Source organism: Solanum verrucosum, unplaced genomic scaffold, assembly GCF_900185275.1.
Source record: "Solanum verrucosum unplaced genomic scaffold, falcon-dt-bn FXZP01000009.1, whole genome shotgun sequence".
In the NCBI taxonomy this organism is placed as follows: Eukaryota; Viridiplantae; Streptophyta; class Magnoliopsida; order Solanales; family Solanaceae; genus Solanum; species Solanum verrucosum.
Window position 1 is genome coordinate 2,446,632 of NW_026020231.1, and position 25,479 is coordinate 2,472,110.

General features: G+C 32.5%; 1 protein-coding gene and 1 pseudogene across 1 annotated transcript; one reads left to right on the forward strand and one right to left on the reverse strand.

Annotated features, from left to right (window-relative positions):
* The first annotated feature begins 1,261 nt into the window (after positions 1-1,261).
* On the forward strand, positions 1,262-1,868 carry LOC125832050 (uncharacterized; annotated as a pseudogene).
* Positions 1,869-19,927: 18,059 nt separating this feature from the next.
* LOC125832432 (ethylene-responsive transcription factor WIN1) lies at positions 19,928-20,866 on the reverse strand. Its single transcript, XM_049511583.1, has 2 exons — positions 20,655-20,866; positions 19,928-20,497 (listed from the first exon to the last, which is right to left on the reverse strand). Exons 1-2 carry the CDS (start codon positions 20,732-20,734, stop codon positions 19,963-19,965), a joined length of 615 nt encoding a protein of 204 aa, XP_049367540.1. The 5' UTR covers positions 20,735-20,866; the 3' UTR covers positions 19,928-19,962.
* Between the last annotated feature and the right edge of the window lie 4,613 nt (positions 20,867-25,479).

Consider the following 25,479-nt stretch of genomic DNA (forward strand, 5'->3'; position numbering starts at 1 on the left):
TGGGAGAGAGTTACCGTTCTTAGGCCTCAGATTGTAGCACAAAGAGACACGAGGAATATTTTCCCTGTTGGTTTACCTAGGGGTCCACATGCTGCTAGATGGTTTGCACATTTTAGTTGGACCGACACTACCAAACATGTGTTAAAAGTTTTCAGGAATGCGCTTGATTCCATTACAGATGATCAAGTAAGATGTTGTATTAGTTTTCTCTTAACTTTCATATATATTGTAATTGTGAACACTTCTTTTTGTTATAGTTTATTTGGGAGCCATATTCTTCTGACATAATTGAGAGTCTTCCCGAATATTGCCGATTTGGAAGAGATATAAGGCGTGCTAGAGTTCCAATTTTTTGTTGGGATGTTGTGGAGGTTCATTTACCCGATCGAGTTATGAGGCAATTTGGATTGGTACAGGCGATACCATCTCCATTTCCATTTGACGCTACGCATTTTCACCATGATCGTCGAGGAAGACCAAACACAAATTGAGAGTTAGAGCATGCACAATGGTTGCATTTTTGGAACCATATTGACCAATATGTATGTAATGCACCAATCCTTCATGGATCACTTCAGTATGATGATCCCTACCTTATTTGGTTTAGACGTATTACTCGTTTTATCATTAGTAATCCAATTTCGAGTCCTCAACAACAACAAGGTTATGTGCCTAATGCGACGGCATACAAAACAATGGTAAGTTTGATAACTTAATTTTTCTTTCCTGTAACTTGTCCAGTTAGCATATTGAATTAGTAGAATCTGGTTCATTAGCATTCTATCAAAGTTTGTACATCATATTTGTGGATTTGTGGATATGATTTGTCCAGTTAGCATATATATCAAAGTTTTCCTCATCTGTTCTACTTGTACTTCATATTTGTGATTTGTGGATATGATTTCATTCTCTCCATGGTGTCCTACTTTACTGGTCTACCATATTTTTTATGAAAATTGACTCAATATGTTAAAAATCTGATTCCCTCATTAATTTTGCGTGGTTTACAAACTTGGTCAACTTGGCTAGCATGTTTCTTAATCTTTTCAGTACTCGATTCCCTCATAGAATTAATTATTTTGGCCAGGTACGTCATATTCATTTGATGGTTAATAAAGCAATATCACTAGGTGATAACCCATCAATGGAGGAATTTTACGGGTTTCGTGCAATGGTGCGGAATGAAGGATCTAATTGTTTGGCATATGTGCAAGAGGCAGATAGGATTCATATGCAAGCCAACTATAGAAGAGATGAGCAAATGTCTGACCATTTGCATCCCCCTATTCGTCGGCGAGGAAAAGGTGGTGTTGCGGGTAGGAAGGTACGTGCTGTTGAGAGAGGTTGAACGCCTATTGAAATGAGTGAAGATGATCAAGCCACACAAGATTTCCAAGCAGCCTCGAATTATGAACCAACAAACACTGAGATTGTGAAATACATGACACCACAGACTCCACAAATTTCAAGGGATCCAAGTCTTACATCACTTGAAAATGTATTTTGTAGTAATCAACCTTAACATTTTGACAACGCCCCAAACTTTTCCTCATCGCCTGTAGAAGGTAATGAGTTGAATGATTTGAACAATGAAGTGGATGGTGATGAGTTGGAGGATGCAAATGAAGGTGCAAGCCAAGGTGGTGAACCATCAATGAAGAATAAGCGTAAAATTTTTCCTAAGCTTTGTGGGACTGGTACTTTAAAATCTTCACATTATTCTTTGACATAAGTGTTCCTTTTTAGTTGAATAATTGAAAAATTGTTCTTACTTTTCAGGGAGTCATCATCTTAATCAGCACGGCCAAAAGAAAAAAACAAAAGATAACAAAGTTTCTGTGTTAACAAAGAAAAAAGGCAAAGGATGAATCATGTGGTTCCAAGTAAGCTTATAATTCTTAGTCTTTCAATTGTTGCATCCGTATCGGATTCTTTATAAACTCGTTCTAAATGGATTGACCTTTGGAGGTCATGTAAGTGAATGGACTTTAAATGGATGTTATGTTGAACAATTGACCTGCTATATGTTATGTTTATGTTTATGTTTATGTTTATATCTATTGGTCCTTTTGTATCCAACACGTTGGGACAATTTTCTCCATAAATGGGACTGAAACATATAGTTAATTCAATATTGAAGTAACACCAGTTAAAGCTCTAATCAACATGGTAAAAAAATTGTTATTTTTCTTTTGAGATGCATTATGTTAATCTCATAATGGTAATGGCTGAAAGGTTTTTCTTTCATTAGCTTCAATATTTAACAGTTTGAAATTCCTATTGCAGATTGGATATAGGAAGAAAAAGAAGATAACTTGGACCTCATTTTTCATTCTTCTTATATGGATATTTACATTTTTGCTCATTTTCGTTCTTCTTATGTAAAAATTAACTCTAGTTTTTGAAATTCCAGCAAAGAACTTCATTTTGGTGGTTAATCTTTTTTCACTTCATTTTTATGGTGTTAAGTATTGTAGCAATATAATAGAAAGATAGATATAAAAAATTAATTATTATTTGAAATACGTTACAGTAGCTAACTCAAAGAAAATTATCATAACTAGACATTGATCCACAATTGGAATTAACACAATTACACTAATAAAAAACTATCTACTTAAACTTAATTACGATTTGGACATCGACGCCTATCATGTACGGTTTGTCTACATAATCCACAAGCTCGCTCATATACTGCAGCACCACGATCCATCTCATTAGGTATTCTAGTTGTCCTTGACCGATTGAGACGACGATAGAATTCATTACTTCCATTCTAAAATTAGGAGATGGCCAATACGCCTCATGGCCAATTGGTGAGAAGGACCCAGAATATGTTGCAACATAATTCTCTACAGTGAAATGTTCACTAACAAAGTTTCTTGCTAGCCCTCCCATTCTATCAGTAACTTTCATGGCATGTGAACATGGAAAATGCAAATTAACCCATTTTCCACAATCACATTTTCTTTCATTAAGTGAAACACAATGAGGATTACCACCATTACCATCAACCTGTATAGATCTAACATCATATACCCCTGTGGGTATATTCCAATAAAAAACAAAGTGCCTTTTTGAACTTTCATAGTTCTTTTCCCACTTCATTTTGAACCTTTCGGTCCACAATTCATCTTGTTCTAAAAGTTGTTGCGCTTTTTGAGACTTACGAGTGTATCATTTAACAGTTTGCTCTAATGAAAGTCTAACCATAGCAGTGACTGGCAAGCCTTGTGATTTTTTCAACACTCCATTGAACGACTCTGAAAGATTTGTTGGCAACACTCCCCATCATTTTCCACCATCATGACTAACAATCCCTTTGTCCAAGGGGATTTCCATGAGATATTCATATGCTTCTTCATTTTCTTCTCTAATTTGCCAAATCAAGGATTCAAATTTTCTTACTTGATGGGCTGAAGCAGCCCTCCACATTAGCCTACTAAGATCTTTGTTTGGAAATCGAGATTGAAAGTTGCTCTTAAGATGTCTTATATAATATCGATGGAAGACTCGAGGCTCCTGAAATCGGCGTAACTCCTGCAACCTAGTCAAAATTCCTTTTGCCCTATCAGATATAACACAAATATCTTCTCTATCTTTTATCACATGTGCACTCAAATTCCTAAAAAACCATTTCCATGCCTCTTTCGATTCTTTGTCTACAATAGCAAACGCTAGAGGAAGAATGTTATCATTTCCATCAATTCCAACAACAATCAATAATTTGATTTCATATTTTCCATACATATGAGTTCCATCTACTAAAATAACAGGACGACATGCTCGAAATCCATCAATGTATGACTTGTAAGCCCAAAACACAAATTTAAAAGTTTTTACCTCTAATGAACTAATAGACTCTTCGTGTTTCCATTCCACAACGGTTCTATGGTTAAAGTGTTGAAAAGCTGCCAAAAATTTGAGTAGGTCACTAAACGATTTCTTAAAGTCACCATATATACACCAATTCAAACGCGCGTTGACGTCCAAGCCACGCTTTTCTGTATGTTATTTGATGACCAAATTTTTCATGAACCTTGGAAATGACATCTACCACTAAAACCTTAAGATTTTTTTGAATTTGATTTAGAATCAAATATGCAATTAAATTGGTATTTAGGTTGGCATGACCTCTAGAAAGCCCCTCAGCCTCACATCTATGATTTTCAATATATTTTCCTATTTTCCAAAGGTTATATCCAACCTTTCGTCCTCGGAGAAACCACAAGCAACCCAATAAAGTATGAAACTTGCATCTTACAACCCATAAACTCTTGTTTGATGTCACCACCTTGAACTCTTTATTTTTTTTCAAACTCCAAATTGTCACAGCTCATTTTAATTTTTCTTTACTACTAAAAAACATGCCTTTTTTCAAATCTTTTGTGGCATCTTCAGACCAGACCGAACAATACTCCATCTCAGATTCACATGTAGACATGAAAACGCCTTCCTCATTATCCAATGTTCTAAAATAGGGTACATCATGATTTTGCACTTCAAACACATCTCGTTCAAATTGATTAGGAAGATTTATACCAAAGTCATTTTGAGAAAAATCTCTAGCATCATTGATATCTTCATCAAATTCACTTTCACCATCATCTTTTGAAGGTTCATCTTCCTCCGAACATTCTTCACTAATTTCAGCATTTACATCACTATATGAATCAACGTTGGTCTCATTTTCTCTGTGGAAAAAGAAATTTAATTAAATTCTAGAAAAATTATGAGACATCAATTCCAACAAATATTGAACTAAAAAAAATTCTAGAAGCTTGTTTTAAAATCAGTAATTTATACTCTAAAAGGTTAATTCTTAAAAAAAATTAAGGTAATTAATCACAAAAAATATCACTATCTATCTATGTATGTATATTTATAATGTGTAAAATTATGTTATCAACTAATTATATTAAAATTCAGTAAAAACATAAATTTGTTGTTTTACCTGTCCTCATATTCCCTCGGGCTATTGTCAACATGTCTTTGGCTACTTGAACCTTCACCAAATGATCGTTGGTCACACATTAACAATTGTTGGAATTGTGGTTAAGCAATCGGTTTTGGATAATGAGGTTGACTAACCGTGGCAAATCTATGATTTTAAGCCAATAAATTCATGTGATAACCATGTTGACCACTCATTTTAAATATATTATTTTGATTTGTTGATTTGGTCTTTACATACATTTCCAAAACATTTATGTCAATCTTATCCGCAAAGTTTTGAGGTATAAAAAAAATTGTAGCAAAGATTGATCATCCTCAACTTTAAACTCAATGAACCTTGTATGGTTACCTTGAATCGAACAAGGATATTGTAACATCCGACAATTTAAAATGAATATGAAGAAGCTTGAAATTGGAAGTAGTCAATTTTGGAAAAAGTTCAGAATCTGGAAAATTTGGCTAAGTCCAGAATCTGGAAATTTGGCTAAGCTCAAAATCTGGAAATTTGGCCAAGTGTGGAAATCAGTGAGTTTTTAGCCAACTTTGAGCAGTTATAACTCCTAGCTCAGGATGAGCCAGTGGTAGTTCCAGTTATGTATGGAAAGCCCTTGGAACGATCTTTTTAACGCCACCGAATTTGCTCGATTCCAAGTTCGTATGAGCGAGTTATTCCCTTTGAAAGTTGGGCAGTTGGCAGGGAGTCCGTCCGAAAATTTAAGGGCATTTTGGTCTTTTCACAAATCATTTTTTTGAGGTTATATTGTTGTGTTAGGCTGATTGTGGATCATTTTTGTTCCATTTTAAAAGAGTAAGAGTTAGGGTTTTTGAGAGAAGAACAGAAGAAGAAGAGGAGATCAAAGAGTTTCCGTCAAAGATCGTCGTGGAAATCGTCGGGGGTGATCCCTAATAGGTATGTGAGTTCTTTGTGTGGGTTGATCCTTTCCCCCACACACCAAGCTCATTTTATGATTTGAGAAAATATTGGATTTGTTGTTGAAGTTGTTAGTTGTTGTTGATGTTGTTAGTTGTGTTGTGGAAGTTATTGTTGGTTGTGGGACATGATTTGGTTGTGTTCTTGAGTTGAATCTCTTGTATGTTGAGGGATTTTATGATCCTTAGTGTTGGTTGGTTCATACCCCCTCACACCAACTCGTTTTTAATTCCAAGAAAATGGTTGTTGAAGTTGTTGGTTGTGTTGTTTGAGTTCTTGCTGATTTGGGACAGGTTTTGGTTGTGTTTTTTAGTGGAATCCACTGTATGTTGAGGGGTTTATGACCCCAAGTGTTTGAAAAACCTTTGAAGTTAAGAGGGTTTAGAGTTGGCAACATGAAAGAGAAAAGTTAGGCTGCTTTCAGGAAACAAGTCTGTGTTGCAGCTGTGTTTCCTCTGTGAACAAAATCTGATCTGTTTTCAGAATTTAATTTCGAAATTCTTCTTAAGTTTAGCTGTCCTAAATTATTCTTAATCATCATGGGGTCCTTCCAAACACAAATCATTACCCTTTAATTCATAATCCAATTCAAGGAGAGTTAGTTCCAAGTCAAGTAAAGTTAAAAGTCAAGTGATGTTAAGAGTTAAGCTTAGAAGTGAAGTAAGTCAAAGCAAGTTTTCAAAGTTGTTCAAGATTCTTTAGCGAATGTTTTAGCTTCATTTTTTAAGACTCGAGTTTCAAGTCAAGTCAAAAGTATTGAGTTTCAAGTCAAGTCAAAAGTTAAGAGTTTCATGTTAAGTTAAGAGTTTCACATCAAGCCAAGAGTACAAGTAAAGTAAAGAGTTTAAAGTTGAGTTCATTTCTCAAAGTTATTAGGGAACTATGTATTCCCAAAGAAGTTTTAAAGAAATGTCTTTACATTTGAACAAGGTTGGAAACTGAGATTTCCAAAGAGCCTTTGGGCTAGTTTTTGAGTAATTATCTCATATCAGCAGGAATAAATATGTTTTAAAATCATAAAAGCCAGTACATTTTTGGGAGTAGTATCAAGCACCGAATTGGGGGAGTGTTCAAAGAACCCACAGCTCCCATAGAACCATGTTAGCCACCATGGCTAGAAAAGGATCATACTTTTTAGATGAATCATTTTCAGATTAGACTAGTGGATCCATTAGGCAGTTCAGGTCTTATACCTTTGGCCGGGTATAAGGTGTTTTGGCAGCGTGAGGTCGATCGTTGTATCATCACTATAGCTCTTATGTGATGGTTGTCGGTTAGAGAAACTCCCACAACAGTTATTGTATTTTTATACACAGAAATTATTGTATTTTATATACATTAGTTCAATTGTATTTCTATATACATCTCAGACTTATTGTATCCTTGTATACACACAGAGTTTATAACATGTTTTAAACAGTCTTTCTTTATATCGTACTTGTTTTAAATTGCCTTATATTAAAAGAAGTCAGTCAGGTTGAGTTGAGTTGAGCAAGGTAAACTTTTCAGTTTCTTCCAAATTTCCTTCTAGCCTATGTTGTTTAGTTTTCCAGCTCGCATACTCGTACATTCCATGTACTGATGCCAGTTGGCCTGCATCGTCTTATGATGCAGATACAGGTACCCCGGATCAGCATCCTGCATGTCGTTGATCCAACTGAGCTGTAACGATCCGGAAAATGATAGAGTGAAACTAGAGCCTCACATGTGATTTTGGAGTCGAGAACTTAATGAAATGATTATATTTGAATTTGACCCAAAAAGTTCTTAAAAATGTGCTTCGGAAGTTACCGGAAACTTGTTTAGCTGTATATAAAAAGATTCGTTTTCATTTTTCGAAAATCCGACTTCATATTCTTGTTTAGGGGGTCAAATTGAGTGGGAAATGGGTCTAACCCAAATTTTAGAGCAACCGTATCAAAATCCGAAATTTCCAAGTGAAGCCTTTTTCGAGGGTCTACTTTGGAGGGTCATATCTCCTAGCACACAAATTATTTGGGTGGCCAATAATATATCCATGGAAATCCCTTTGAGTTAGATACCTAACGCACTTCGTTTCATCTCATTCGGAGTTCGGACGAAGAAGTTATGCCCATTTTCGTAAAATCTGTTCGGCAGGAAAAGGCAATTTCCCGTAGGCGTGGTTACTGTTCACCCGCCTCATTTTTTTTCTAAGTGTTGGACCATTCTTCCAAAGGACATATATTATTTCCTAGATACCATTAGTTCAATTCTCATCCCTAAAACATTTCCCTCTCTACAATCCTCCATTAAGAAGAAGAAGAAGTGGGAGTTAGGGCTTTGGATTCAAGGCTTTCTTCATCAAATTTCATGGGAGATCATAGCAAAGGTATGGTGACCCTTGATCCTTGATTATCTTTCCTTCAAGGAGTCCATTAAAAAGGGTTTCAAAAGTCTTCAAAGAACAAAACTTCTATTTTCCATTCTAGGTATGGGTTCATGGGTAAAATGTTTTCAAAGTCATTATATTGGTGAATTGAAGTTGTATTTATGATTTTAAGATGATTTTATATGAAACTTCTTCAAGAACCCATATTTTCATTAAAAGCCTCGAATTTGCTTATGAAATGGGTTTAATGCCTATGATTTAATGTTGATGAAATTGTGTTTAGATCGGATTGTATTGTTGATTTATATGGTTTTGTATATCTATTTATGATGAATTGTTGGTATATGGATGAATTGAGGATTGTGGCCTTATGGGCAAATTATGGGTGAATCACCTTGTGGTGGTAGAATTGTTGGGAATTGAGTAATGGTTATTATGGCTTTGGAGGATGGTAAATTGGCTTAATCTCATATTATGGATAAAAAATGTTCTTGCTTAGTTTGATCCACTTATGGTGGAGGTGTTTAATTATGGAATGTATTGTGACCATGGCCTTAAAGGCATAGTATGAGAAATTGGAGTGTTATCATGACATTATATGAATGAGAATTCAATGAAGATAATGTGATCATGTTATGAACGTAAAGGTGTTGCTATTGAAAGATTATTTCTCAATTTGACACTCATGAATGTTGATGATAGAATATGAAGGATTTTTCAATATAAAGTATACCTTGAATTGGTAGGGCTTATGCATCATTTTCTTGTATAAATGATTATATTGTTGATTGTTGAATCCTCGGATCGGTAGGCTAGTGGCACCCTTCCACACGAGCTTATAATGAACCTTGGAATCGGTAGGCCTATGGCACCTTTCCATGAATGTTAATGATGAGACTTGAACCGGTAGGCCCATGACACCCTTTCAAGAGGAGTTAATGAGCTTTCCTAAATGAACCTTGAAACGGTAGGCTTAAAGCACCCTTTCACATGTTAATAAATGTAATTTGGAGTTGGTAGGCCAATGGCACCTCTCATATGTGATAATGTCAAGGTAACAAACTATTTTATGGGAATGTAGGCTAAGCACCGAGTGGATTTGGTTAGATGGAAACTCCCCCAATAGTTAGGCATGAGTTTCAATGATCGTCTACCTTATCCCATAAACTATGTGCCCGCATAGGTAGCTAGTGGATCCATTAAGCTATATACCGGTCTTCCTTAGGCAAGTAGACCACCTCTTTACGGTGTGGGGACTTATGACACCGGATTCCATGACAAGCTTTCATGGTCTATGTCGGTTAAACGCTTACTTCCCATCATGCGAGATTTCATTATGGTTTCTTGATAGGTTCTACAAAGTGTAGGTAGTAGTATGGGATGCTACCTATACATTGCACGAGTAGGCTTGGAGAGGGTCATAGTGAGTTTCTCTAAATCCTAATGTATGTGATACAATTGTGGCCTAAATGAGGTTATTAAAGAATGTTGGCTCTCAAATGCTTATTATGAGATGCATGTTATACTTGGGTTATATTACGAGTTATTTTCCCTTGTCACGTCTTAAGTAATGATATACCTCTTATGTATGAATATTGTGCAAAGGTGAAAGAAAGGAATGATAAGTTACCTTAAGTGACCTTAATGTGGTGCCTTAGTATGGATGGTGGTATGGGACGCCATCCATACATTGCACGAGGTATAGCATAAGGGTTTCTTGAGGTGAAGGTCCAAGGTAAAGGTTTTCATGTTGAAATTGTTTAAAGGTAATATTATGACTTACTTGATGTTTATGCTTGTATTGTATGTCTTTTATGCAACTATTCATGGTACTTCAAAAAGTGGCATAATGCATGGTTTCTAACCAAAATGTCCCTTTTAAAGCATGTCTTGCATGGTCATCATACTTAGTACATTTTGTGTACTAACCCATATTCTTCATATTTTTACTATAAGTGTAGGTTCCGGCAAGTGATCCCTCCTAGCTAGTTTGAAGTGTTGGATTGCTTTCCTCCAAGACTTGGTATGTCCTCATGGATTCGAGGATAAGACTTTTAAGTTCTTTTGTTCATGTAATAGACTTAATAGACTTCTTTTGATTGTAAAGGGTCGTGTCCCTACTTATGTTTTGTGACTGTGTCTAAGATGGCCATGTGAGACTTAGACTTCCGCTGTGTGTTTTTAAAGTTGTTTTGATGAAGTTTAAATGTGTGGATGTAAATAAGTTTTTTTTTATTATTCCGCACTATTCTCATTATTGAATGTAATGAATGACTATGTGGCTCGTATAAGACCCCTTCGGGGTCGAATACGCCATGTTACGACTAGGGGGTACTCTCGGGTCGTGACATGAGCACTCCAGAGTCAGTGGTGAGCCTCCTTGCATTCCGGAGGACTCAATTATTTTATGTTCTTAGTTTTTGTTTTATTAGGATGTTGCGGGGTCTGTCCCAACATCCATCTCAGTATTTTAGAGGCTTCATAGATAGACAGTCAGTCAATTAGTTTTGAGTCTCTCATCTATGTATATATGTAAATATTCTATTTTGAGATTCGAGTTGCCTTTATGGTCATATTTTATAAGTTAAGTTGTTTTGTAATATTGCATTGCATTGAGTTATTTTGTTGGGTTAGGTTTCCGCTGAGTTAAGAAAGCCAGGCCAAGGGTTCGCTTGGGGCCAGAAATGGTCTCCGGGTGCCGGTCCCGCCCAGGGTGTAGGCTCGGGGCGTGACAGATATTTTCCCGAAATATCCATTTGAATATTTTCACTAGTCGTACCCATTTTCTCATGCAATAATTCAACCAATTCAACATACTTCATTGAAGTATACATGCTAATAATCATTCTAGCACACTCAGTATACCTGAATCCGTTCATTTCAGTAATTATTTCGCCACCCCAATACAAAGCAACCATCACATTATGTTCACAATTCGCCATTTTTATTCCTACACATAAAAATAAGTCATCTTTTTAATTAATAAATCAGAAAAATAATTTGAAAGCTATGGTAAAATAATAACATAATATGATATATTGACTTGACTTATTTAATTCATACATTTTGTGAATATTGTTTCAAAATTGGGCTACACAAACAAAAGCTTGGTTGAATATTGTTGGAATGTGTTCAGTTACAACAAGGTTTATTTTATAATCATATGTGTGGTCAGTTTAAAAAATGAAAAAATTGACTTTAACATAGTGTCGTAATTGATAGTCACGATTTAATGTAAAAACGTGATCTACAGTAACGTTTTATGATCTGAAAGATTCCAACATAGTAGGATTTGATTCTTAATTTGCAGAATTCGATGACCCATGATTAAATCTACATAAAACGTTACTAACAGTCACGTTTTATAATCTGTAAAATTTGCAAGATTCGATTCTTTAATTGCAGAGCCCGTGACTCTCACTTTAGTTGTAAAACGTGATCTACAGTAACAAAATATAAAACGTTACTTTGAGTAATGTTTTAGCTCTAAAACGTGATTCAAGATAAAGAAGTATAAAACGTTATTGCCAATAACGTTTTATTTATGTTTGCTCCGTGAACTTTTGCCTTTTTCCCATTAATTTTTTTAAAATAAAATAAAGTATAAAACGTTACTGTGAACCACGTTTATACTAGTTTTGTAAAAAAAAATTAAAACATACTATTTTGGTGAATTGATTTAAACAATGGCTTATTTTGGTCCAAACTTCTGAAAAAATGAACTTTATTTAGTTTTAATTCAAAGAGTTTTGCTTAGCCCTTACTCATTAAAACGACTCTTCCATAAATGATGGATGTGGTCCATAAGACCATAACACTCAAAACTGGAGAGTGATCTCATAGAAGGAGTCTAGAAGTATCTATTAGTATTTCATATTACACTTAGCTCTATTCATTTACATATCAAATTATTATCAAGTTTTCATTTTTGTTCAAATTAATGGAATCTTACTTATTAGAGATAGAATAGAGACTGTATATTGATTTTCTAGAATAATTTTCATTTGTTGCTCCTGTTATTATTAAAATAAAAACCATTAGAAAAGAGAAATATTTTTTTGTTCATCATCTCTCGAATTAGAGTAATGATAAGGCTCTTCAGGAACGTAATCCTTTGATATTGTAACCACATGTCCATTCAACCAATTAGACCTACTAGTTTGACCAATAAATATAGATGGATTTTAGATCGTCAATTCTGATACTTTCATTCTTTAATAAGATTTATTTATATCATGTAAATTCGAAATTTTGGAACGTATCAAATAATTGGATTATTTGCACCAAAAGGATCTTTTCTTAGGCCACTCTTTAAATTCTCCTCACATTATCCTAGTGGATTCAAATTTGCCTTCACAATTAATTAGATAATTGTTTCTAATTAAAGATAAAATTTAGCCAATTGTGCTAGCAGGAACAAAATTTAAATAATAGCCTCAATAAAGCCATTTGTGCAAAATCTCCCAACATAAGTTGTTGAAACGGGAGCCGCCCCTCAACTAAATTTCTTATGAGCTTGCAACACTGGTTGATCCATCAGTGTAGGGGTTTAACGGCGTGAGCTAGCCACTTTTTAGTGTTGTAATTTCTAAAAAAAAGAAATGCTATTGTCACAAAGCTTAAAATGTACAATTGAAATTTCATAATAATATTTTGAAGTTTTATTTGTGGAATTCTCAAACTCCTGGATAAGTTCTTAATTTCAAAAACTAAAAGGTGATTATTCGAGAATTTTATTCTTTGAAGCATTTTGCTACACGCGAGAGGAGCACTCGATGTTAATTGACAGGCGATGAATAATGGGTAGCACTAGTCAGGCACAATATTTTTTTGAAAAAATTACAGAAATCACACATTTTAGTTTACTTATTACCATTATTCCCTATAAATTTTACAAATTTCCAAAATTCCTCATTTTCGCTCATCATATTAATGTATCAGCGCTTATATTATTGTATTTCGCGCATCAAATTAATGTATCAACGCTTATATTATTGTATCTCGCGCATCAGATTAATGTATCAGAGCTATACAATTGATGATACGTGCGCGAGATACAATAATATAAGCATTGATACATTAATATGATGCGCTAGATACAATAATATAAGTGTTGATACATTAACCTGATGAACGAGATACAATAATATAAGCGCTGATACACTAATTTGATGCGCGAAAATGAGGAATTTTTGTAATTATAAATTTTTAAGGGATAAATTATAATTTGACCTTTAAAATATGTGATTTCTGTAATTTATCCTATTTTTTTTCCATCACGAATAATAATACTGAACAAATAGATTAATGCATCTTTCATATACGATACACACACGTATACCAATAGAGTGAAATAAACTTAAATGGATGATTCGGCCGGTTCGCTTTGAGGCGTAGGAATAATTGTTGACAAAGCGAAAATAAATAATAATAAAAAATTAGATCGTGACGTCTAATCGATGAAGCATAATAATCGAACGCTTACGATAGTTTACAGTCGAATAAGACAAATTAAAATGAAGGCCCCACCTTGCTTTTAGTGAACAGTTTTTGCCTAGTAAAAAAAAATGATTTTTTAAGTAACCAAATTCCTGTTGCTCCATAGATAGTATAATTTTTGCCTCTCCTGACACAACAAAACACTTCATTCAAGGAGTTTGGAATTCATCACTGGGCTACGATAACCTATTATGTTAAAGAAGTTCAGAATATATTATTTAATCACTTTGTGTATCATTTTACTAATATATACGATTTTTTTTTTGACACCCTCACATGCACATGGCTACGCCCCTGTTAATAATTAATTATATCACAAAGTCACGCGCTAGTACATTATTATTGTCATGTGATAACGACTAATGAAAGCAATAATAAAAATTCACCAATAAAAATCATGTTTATATAGACTATGAAAAAAAAAATCTAATCGTAGAATATCTAGACGTGCTCCAAGCTAAGCCATGTTGTTTTCCATCGCATGCAGGAGCAGCCCCTACAATCCTGCAGTCAGATCCACAAACAAAACAATTACTACAACTTTCCCATCTTAATTACTAGAAACTAGGGTTGAGAATCAAATAGTTAAAACAGCTAATGGTGTTGTGTTAAAGAGAGACTAGAAAGGTACTGATGATTATAAGTAGAATTGACAAATTGATTATCCACCTACAATTCACACTGTCCCCACTAGTTGTCATTATGAAATTAGTATAATTATCAACGTTACGTACGTTAAAAAAAGAGAAAAGACTAAGCTATGACCTTAATGAATCTACACCACATTCTTGTTTATTCCTTACTTAAGTAATTTATAACAAACTTTGAAAGCTCCATATACCAATTCCACCGTGTTTACCCACTTTCTAGACAAGTCTTCAACAATATGGTCCCTTTCCTTTTTATTTCCGTGACCACTTATGTTATATCACTTAATTATCTAATAAATTTCTCTTTAATATTTCTTCTTTTGTTATAAATATAAGAGAAAATGACTAGCTTCTTGTTTGATGCAACTTAATTTTCTTTTGGTCCATTGAAAAAGACTAAATAATATTATTTTTTTTTAAAAACTTTTGGTCCATTGCAAAAGACTAATTTTCTCTTTAAAGTAAAACAAATGATCTAAATAAAATTATTTTGAAATTTAGAAAAGAGTAGTATTTTTTTTGGGAAAAAGGTTTGAAATATATCCGAACTTTGATCGAAATTGTTGTAACAATACCGAACTTTGGAAATGACCTTTTATCCTCCTGCACTATTTAATAGTGTATTTTAAAGATTATATATGTGCTCACGTGGACATCATAAATATTACATCATTATAAATAGTAATGTATCCACATGGGCACATGTATACCTTTAAAATACACTATTAAATAGTGCATGGGTAAAAGGTCCTCCACAAAGTTTGATATCGTAACAAGCAATTTCGGTCAAAGTTGGAGTATTTTTCAGACCCTTTTCCCTATTTTTTTTTCTAAATAAATAAAGAATAAGTTACATAAATTGAAATGAAAGGGAGTAAGAGCCCGTTTGGATTGACTTAGAAAAGTAACTTTTAAGTCAAAAAATAAAAAGGTCAAAATGATTTTTAAGTCAAAAATACAAAGTAAGAAGAGTCCTGCTTTTGATTTTTAACTTCTTTCGAAATTATTTTAAACTTATTTTAAGTTATTTTTTAACTTTATTAAACACTCTCAAAAATTAAAAATAACTTTAAAATATGTTTGATCAACTGTTAAGTTGGTCCAAACAGACTCTAAGTAATATAGTGTACTCCCTTTCCAAACAGACTCTAAGTAATATAGTGTACTCCTATTCCTTTCAAAGGGAGTAACGGTGCGTCGTCTGCCTAATTGGCGATAGCAAATTAATTGTCCGCATCGAAGTTTCATTTTCCCAAACAATAAACATCAATTACCATCTGCATATAGATACAAAATTCTCCTACTTGGAGAATAATCTATGTTGTTTCACATCACATATAATTAACCAACTCAAACAACGTTAAAACTTAAATTTATAGTACACCATAAAAAATGCGGTGATGATATTTAGGATCTGTCCACCCTTATTTATCCCTCGTATTCGAATCATAGATATAAAAAAAATTATGTTAAAGAGTGATTTCTCCTTTAATAGATTTTGCATGGTTTATTGTGGATATCGGACACCCAATAAAAAAAAATATTTCTTGCTAACAATTTGACAAGAGTTAAGACATTTATTTGAAAACTGTTTTAGGGTTTGCTCACAAGTCACAACTATATTAACTAAATTAATAATATAAAGTAAACGTCGTCTATATATATATTTGGTGCCAATTATTAGTGTCTCTTCATGTTTAATTCCAAAATTGGTAAATGTTCTGCTCTTTGTGAACCAATCGACATCACATACACGATTAACATCATAATTGCCACTTATACTAATTATTAATTGACAATCACTTGTCAACTAGAAATTATGTACTTACTCTATTAAAGTACAATTAGGGATATTCCAGTGAAATTTATCCCTTAAAAAGGCCTAATACAGATTTCTCCTGACCAAAAGGGGAAAGGATTCAAATTAAAATACAGAACTTCGTGTTCCATCTGTAGCATATATATTATTCCTTCCGTTACTATTTATATGTCGTCCTTACTAAATTAGATGGTACTTAATATTTGTCATTTCACAAAATAAATGCAGAAATGACAATATTCTTACTATTTTACCCTTGAAAGTTATCAGCCTTGAAAATATTCGTTTCACCGACATAGAAAAACTAAGTAAATAAATAAATTATTCATGTTCATTGATTGAAAACTTGACTTTAAAATCTTAAAATGGGGAAATGTAAATAGGAACGGATGGACTAACTCTTGCCAGGCTATCAACAACCTGGTTTTCTTCTAATTCATTTTATTATTACAAATACAAAATATATTTAAAATATATATATTTAATTTAAACTCGATCGGGATCGTGAGAAACTATATGCTATGAACATACATAGATATACTTGTGTGACCTTTTCAAAAGACGTAACCTGAAAGATTAGGAACAAAAATGAACAAGTTGGAGACTTAGATAATGAGGTGATAAAATTAGGAATTTCGTTAAGGTGTTAAAGATTGATGTATATAGGGTATTAGTACATCTATAAAAGGTATACATTTTTAATTTGACCTGATACACGGTATTTATTTTTGTACTAGACCTTTACTCATTCTAATGTGTTCATTAGGTATCTGAATTCTGAAACCTTCTGCTTGATCGGTGGTGGCAATGATAGAAAAGAAGATCTATATATAAATAAGGGAAAAGGGACAAACATACCCTTGAACTATCGTAAATGGTATACAAATATCCTTTGTCATATTTTTGGGACATTGATGCCCCTGCCGTCCAAAAATTAGAGCATATATACCCTTTATACTGACGGACATACACATGTCAGCATAATCTTATCTACCGACCCACGGATAAGATTGCTCTAGATTTTGGACGGCTGAGGCATTAATGTCGCAGAAGTATGACGGAGGATATATATCTGCATACCATTTACGATAGTTCGAAGGTATATTTGTCCTTTGTCCTTATAAATAATGGGATATAGAAGTCAGGTGCGACGAATATAACATATCTGATTTAGCTACCTTTTACTTAGATTAGCGGCGACAATGATAGAAAAAGAGATCTATAAATATGAGATATAGAAGTTGGGTGCGACGAACAATAGACCTCTGACTTAGCTATCTTTTTGCTTAGATCGACGACGATGATAATTAAAAAGGAGATATATAAATAATGAGATATATATAAAAGTTAAGTGCAACGAATAATAAACATCTGATTTAGCAACCTTCTACTTAAACTAACGACCACAACAATAGAAAAGAAGATATATAAATAATGAGATATGTAATATAACTTCCTGATGAAGGGTGTTGATCATCTGACCATCCTCCAATCTATGAACATGACAAATCAGTTCCTCATCGCGTCGTTTATAATATTTCCAGAAAATTAGTATATATACAATTCCATAGGTGGTTCCAAAATTTTTACTCAAGAAATTCAAAAAATAAAAAATATAAAAACTAATGCAGTTCTTGAGAATCAAATATTGGAATGCATTTTGAATGCCCTAGATCCTAGACCACAAAACAAACATTTTGCAAATTGTTCAGAATATTCAAAATTTACATATATATATATATATATATATAAACATATACTCTCACTCTCTCTTCCTTTTAAGTTTGTTTAAAAAAGAATGACCCCTTTCTTTTTTTGGCAACACTTTAATTTTAACTTTTCACGTGGCATGTTTAAGACCACAAAATTAAAGGACATTTTGATACATTTGACATAACTTTAATTTAGAACCACAATATTAAAAAATCCTTTTTATTTTCTTAAATTTCACTCTAAGTCAAAGCAGGTCATTCTTTTTAAAACGGATGGAGTAAAAGATTGACATGTAAATAAAAAATTGAGTGGGGTTGGGTGAACACTGAACACCCTCCCCGGCCTCAGCCAACAATATGAAATAATCTGAGATCTTATGCAAAACCTTGAAAACGGAACTGAAATCTTGGACAAAGAGTGTGGTGCTTCAAAACTTTTATCACTATAGTTATAAAGCCTTGTTATATCTATTAACTTTGTTATTTCTGAAATTTTCTCAACTAAAAACCCAAAAAATGACTAGCCAAATATTAGAACTCCGATAACTAATTTATAAGTTTATTAATGCCTTTAATTTGTGTAGGACTTGATATATACTTAATGTACAGACAGTACACTAAAAGACAATTGTCAATCAAAGAGAGGATGATCTATACGTAAATTGAAACCCATCTCATTTACTTTCTATGCCCCACTATGATGCAGATGCTGCTTATATACAATTATACAGACGTATCTTAGTTGCACAGCTAGCCCCACTTAGCTTAACTAAACATTGCTGAAAACACAATATAAAAAGTCGGCATCCATATGTTACTTCTTTGGAAAGCCGTTTCAATACTTAATTCAATCCCAAGGGAGTAAGTAGTAACATTTATGTCTTCTTTATCAAATTAAATTTAAAAACATTGCTGCACAACATTGGACAAACATAACACTCAGCAATGACAATGACTGCAGGAAAATATTAGTAATACCTTTCATGTTTCAATTCACGTGGTATAGTTCAAATTTGAGAGTCAAAAAACTTAATTTTGAGTTATCCTCAAAACGGCATCATAAAAATCAATATTGATGGTAGCTATGTACATGAGACTGGAAGGGCAGGCATTGGGGGAATCATAAGGAATAGTTATAGAGACTTGATCATGGCATTCTCTTTCCCCGTTGAGTGCAAAAATAGCAACATGGTTGAGGCCATGGCAGTTGAGTTCGGTGTAAAATGGTGTAATCAACATGGGTACACTAATTTTATTCTAGAACTTGACTCCATGAATATAGTCAATATGCTCGCCAACGATATAGTTACAAATATGAAGCTGAACAAGTCATTGACTCCATCAATGTCATCAAAAAAAGGGTGCAAATGCAAATTAAACATTGTTTCAGAGAGGAAAACCAAGTTGCAGATTGTTTAGCAAAACTGGCCTCTTCTTCTCACCAGACGCTCATCACTCAACTCTATTCCAATCTCCCTAGACAAGCTAAAGGTCTCTTTCTACTGGACAAATGGCAATTGCCTAGTATTCAGAGCAAATATGATAGAGCAAATTTCTTTGTAAGCTAATTACTTTCTTCTTCATAAATTTACAGAAGGCTCTATAGTAGTTTTTGTAAGCCTTCTAGTTTTTTTGTGATGGATCAATGTTGTATTAAGGTCAGGTCTATCCCCCTCTAATCCTTTTTGCTAATACAATACACCCTATCTGGGTAATTGATTAAAAAAAAAAACTTAATTTTGACGGTAAATTTAGGCATAACATCTAATTTAAAGAAAACTGAAATATAATTTATTTGTTTAAAAACTAAGTCAGTCACGATAATTCAAAATTATATGAAAAAACTAGGCCAAAGAAGGACTTATTTGAATCTCGAAATCCAAATAGTATAACATAAAATTGAGATGGAGAGAGTAATACATTAGAGATTGTACCTTAATACTAGTAGGAAAAATATCTGAGGGCTGAGGCTTTTCACTTTTTTACGTGTAATAGTAAAAGACCAAACATATTTTACCTAATAAATTTAACGGTACTATGATTAATTAATTCCTGTTGAGGAGTTCCTCAATCATTTGAAGCGCCATTCGTTCTTCTTCCTTCATCACACCACATTCTTTGCCTTCTTTGATCTCGATCGAATTCTCCTGAGACGAAAACGTACTTGAAGAAGTTACGTTTTCGTCTGGAATAATCATCTGCTCGTTATCATTAATGATCTTCTTTTTTCCAAATTCAACGGTCATGACCCAGCTAGAATCAGGCCGGGCTCCTGCCCGTTTCTGCCACACCCCAATGTTGGAACTCTCCGTATCAAGCCTGAGGCAAGTGAGCGACGGCGAAGGCGATTTACAGCTCTTCCGAAGTTTGGCGCTAAGTATAGCAGAGAGTGATGATGATGATGATCCGGCCGATAAAGCCGAATTATTAGATTTAGAGTTGTCTTTTTTATTTTCATCAGTAGCCTGCACTGGGAAATTTGTTTTGGCGTTACGTCCGCTCATTAAAACAGCAGCCTCATCATACGCTCGGGCAGCTTCCTCCGCAGTTTCAAAAGTTCCTAGCCACACTCTCCTCTTCCTACGAGCAAAAAATAATAACTATTCAATAAATAATAATATAAATAAAAATCATCAAATTTAAATTCAAAATTCATCTGATGATCAATCAATATATAGAGCGATATGAAATTAAAAATAAAGTAAAGAGATGGAGTGGAGTGTGCATAGTAAAGTACAGCAAAGGATGACGAATTTCAGCAACCCAAGAACCCCAATGACGTTGTCTGACACCTCTGAACTTCTTTGCCTGTACCATACTTGAATGTGGGCAAAAAATTGTCAGAGAGATAGTGATAGGGAGAAGAGCAGCAAGGGAGAGAGAATTTGTACAGTTGAAGGTGTGAGAAATAGTTTATAAAAGATGGATACATATAAGGATTGATTACAAGGACAGTGGTATTACTGGCATATTATTATACTATTTAAGTTAATAGTATTAAATTTAGTAAGAAGGTTGTGTTAGCTAGAAATATAGTGAGGAGGTAGCATTGAAGAAAAAGAAGATGAGTGGTTGGTAAGAATATTATTAGTGATTTATTTGTAGTAGTTCAATTACTACTGAAAGTCCAGTAGGCTACCACTATAGACAAGTCCACACTATTCATGCAGTAATATCTCTTCTTTAATTCTCTTTTAGTACTACCATATTTTGGATTGGCAGCATGTGCTGAGTAGACTACTTTTGATGGTTATTGGCTGGCTTGAATGAAATTAAGTGATAGGCCTATTACTCTACGACGGAGACGGAGCTACGATGATCAACTTATAAATTCTAATTTCTAGGTAGGGTTGATCATGATTTTCATATAGATTTTTTAAAGTATGGTAAATGAATGGTTTCTTTAATATGATTTAGATAATTCTTGTTTCATAAGTCAACTTTTGAAATTGAGTTATGGACATGATCTATTTCTTTATGGTTATATTAGATGTTAGTAATTGAGTTTTAAAATTTAGTAGATTATTTATACAATTTTAAGGTTTTCGTTTGGTTAAGTTAAAGCTATTGGGTTTGAGTTTGATCAAACTTATATAAACTCTTTTAGCTCCGCTCTTGGTCCACAGTAAAAAGATAATTTTATCAAGCACGGAGCCTACAAAAATATTTAAATTGTACTCTCTTCATTTCGATAGAAATGAATTTCTAGTACATTCTTATGGTTCAAAATTAATTGTTTTTTCAAAATTACCCTTTTAATGGAGTTTTCAACTATTTTATATTTTCCTATGAGTATTTTCAATATGAATTGCACAATTACAAGGAATAATTGACAAATTATTGTTTAATTAATGTCTTTAAACGTGTCACGTACCAAAAATGCATTTATTTTGAATTTGAGGGAGTATACATTAGGGGTGTGCACTATTTGGATTAAATCGAAAAACCAAACCAAATCAAACCGAATTCTAATTTGGATTGGTTTTTTAGATTTTTGGTTTGGTTTTGGATTTATAATTTACTTTATTTGGTTTTTTTGTTTGGTTTCGAATTTAGAAAAATAAAAACCGAAAAAACCGAATTATATATATAGAATTAAGTTGGAGTTAACCACTTTTGTCCCTTTTTAGTTACATTTTATGTTTGGACATCTATAATTGATATACTTTTAAGTATTGTGTTTTACGTTTTACTTGTGATTTATATTAAAAAGTATATTTAAGAAATTTAGTATATATATATTATTTTTTCCAAATTGCAAATATAACTTTTTTATGTTTTTAATTATTGACATAACCGATTAACCAAACTGAAAAAACCCAAACCAAAAAAGAGAAAAACCAAACCAAACCAAATTTATTTTGGTTCGGATTGGGTTACACTTCTTCAAAACCAAAAACCGAAAACTCAAACTGAATAGTATAAAATCAAACCAAAAAAACGAATGCACACCCCTAGTATACATTGTATATCTTTAGAGGTATAAAAAGATAAGTATGACTTGTATGACTAATTGTTCTTGAAAAGCAGGATTAGTAAATTAAAATACAATGACAATATGAAGAAAAATACAATACAAATTAAAAATATTTGTTTTTACCCTATCTATATATATGACTTGAGGAAATTATTTGTACTAGCTGAAAATTCTGTGTTGCTCAGTTTTGTAACCTAATATTGGAGACTCCCTATTATTGTATAAAAATGTACCCAAAAAGTGACTTTCACTGTAATAATTGTTCTATTGTTATAGTTTGATAATTAAATCTAAAGACATTTAATTCCATGAGGTACATACTACTATTTGTAGCTGAAAATAGTTTAAATTATGAATGAAAAAATCAGTGATTGTTCAGTATATAGTAAGCGTCCTAGTACTCTAATCAATATGAACAAAATAATGTGAGTAGTAATGATGAAATTAGCTATAAATACAATTTACAAAAGAGCAAAAAGCAATATTGTTTCATTTGTACTGATCCTTATCTTTTAGAGTGCAGCTTCATATTTTAAAAAGATATTTTTTTTAGATTGCATTAGCATTATTGAATTTTAAATAGTACTTAGGATATTTAATGTTTATGTAAGTACTAAGTGTTTGAAAAGATTTGATTTATAAGACTACATTGATATTATTGAATTCTAAATATTCTTTTTTCACTTTACTTAGCCACTACAATAAAAAAATAAATTATTTTTACTTATCACTATAACATATCAAGAGAGAAATGCGATATTTTTTGTCCTTCCATACTTTGCTCTTAACATATTTACTATACTAATAACCATTGGTATTATGGTAAAACTTATGCACTTCATTTATTATTTTTTTCGTGGGATGCAAAATCTGATGTGAACAAGTAAAAACAAACTGAGGGAGTAGTTTAGGGTGTGTTTCGTATGGAGGGAAAAAAATATTTTTTTATTTTATTTTTCTATATTCAGTTGATTGGTTAAAAAACTTTATAATCGTTTTTTCTACGAAAACAAGTTCCTTAAAAATAGAAGATTAAATTTTTAGTCTGGCCTAAGAATTAAGGAACTAAAGGCAGTTGGTATTTATTAGATGATAACAAATGAATTAAATTGAGAAGAAAAATAAAAGAGTAGTGCCTGAATATATGAAAAGAAATGAGTAGTACGTACCTACCTGATTGATCAGTAATTGCAACAAACAATGATATTTCCACATCTTCAATCACATCTATGGCTTCCAGTAAGTAACTGAATAATTGTATGAAATAAATGCTGCTACTAGACGTAGCACGTAAAATGTTGCCACTTTTTTTGAATTATTGAGGATTTAAGTAGTACTCCCTCCGTCCACAATTGTTTGTCAGGATAAGGTCATGCACACCCCTCAAGGAAAATTTAATATAAGGTGTAATTTGACTAATATAACCCTACTATACCAAGAATACCAAAAGTCCCCATAACTTTTCAATTGAACTACATTATTATTAAGGGCAGAATTGGAAAAAAGTGACTAATTATTTCTTGATTGTTTAAATTGACAATTAATCTTGGACATCTATTTTTAGTATACCTGCCAAACAATTGTGGACGGAGGGAGTAAGTAATATTATTATTAAATGCATTACCTTTTTAGGATTCTGTTCCGTAACTATCACAAAAGGAAAAAAGATGGAGTAGTATATATGGTGAAGCAATTAATCTAATTAATATGAGGGAAGTGCTAAACAGTCAGAAAAATGTGATTAAAATTTGGCCAGAAATTTACAAAGACTATATTAATCTTTCTATTCTAAAATAAATTGATTTTTTTTCATTTTTTAATTAAAGGATATTAAAGTGTTTGTTATTCCCTAAAATTACAATTCAATTAGAACACATATTCCAAGACTTAGAATATCAAAAGTCTTATACATTGGGACACTATTTTTTCTTCATTCCAACGCTAGCACTCTTATTCTTACGTAGCATTATTGCTGAGGGAATCAGCTAATTCTTTTTCCTTTTCTTCTCTACTCGATCACTTCCTCTCCAATAAAAATATAAATTCAACTGAATTTAAGGAGGAGTTGTTCCTGCTGAAGTATTCCTATCTTGTGGATTTAGTGAATTAATTAACTGTTTATGATATATTTTGACAACTCATGTTTAAATCAGCGAGTTTTCTTATTTTTAGATGTATGTTCTAAAATACGTTAAGATTGTATTAAAGCTACCGTGATATATTGATTCATCTTAAAGGTTAATTTTGTTTTCCGGTTATTAAAGATGGTCCTTTTGTTATTTTGAGTTCTCATTGATTTTAACCTATTTAATCTGATCATTTAACTTATTTTTAGATGTATGTTCTAAAATATTTTGCTTTTTACTTCATACTCTTATTCTTGATATTATCATTTGATTTCGTAGTATAAATTGAGAACACTTACGTGAAGAACTAAAGCGTTCAATCACTTATTATCCTATATATTACGTCGATTTAATAAATTGTGAATCATTACTTATAATTGTTACTAAAATGACCTCCAATTAAGTAATTTTTTTTAATTATTATGTTTAAATAAAATTAAACTATATAATTAAATAATTTTAAATGTAATTTATAAAATATTGGGATAACGACAATTCAAAACACATTAGACCTGATAATGTTGATAGTCATATAAATCGTGTATAGTTCATATATGTTGAACCAAAGAGAGTCAGATATTAATAGTATTTATCGTATAAGTCTTATCCCCTGTATTATATCAATTTGATAAATTGTGAATCATTACTTATATTTGTTACCAAAATGACCTCCAATTAAGTAATTTTTTTAATTATTATGTATAAATAAAATTAAAGTATATATTTAAATAATTTTAAATCTAGTTTGTAAAATATTGAGATGAAGACATCTCAAAATACATTAAATCTGGTAAATGTAGATAACTATAGAAATCATGCATAAAGTTCATATGTGTTGAACCAAAGAGAGTCAGACATTGATAGTATTAATCATATAAGTCTTTTCTCCTATATTACGTCGATTTGATAAGTTGTGAATCATCACTTATATTTGTTACTAAAATGACCTCCAATTAAGG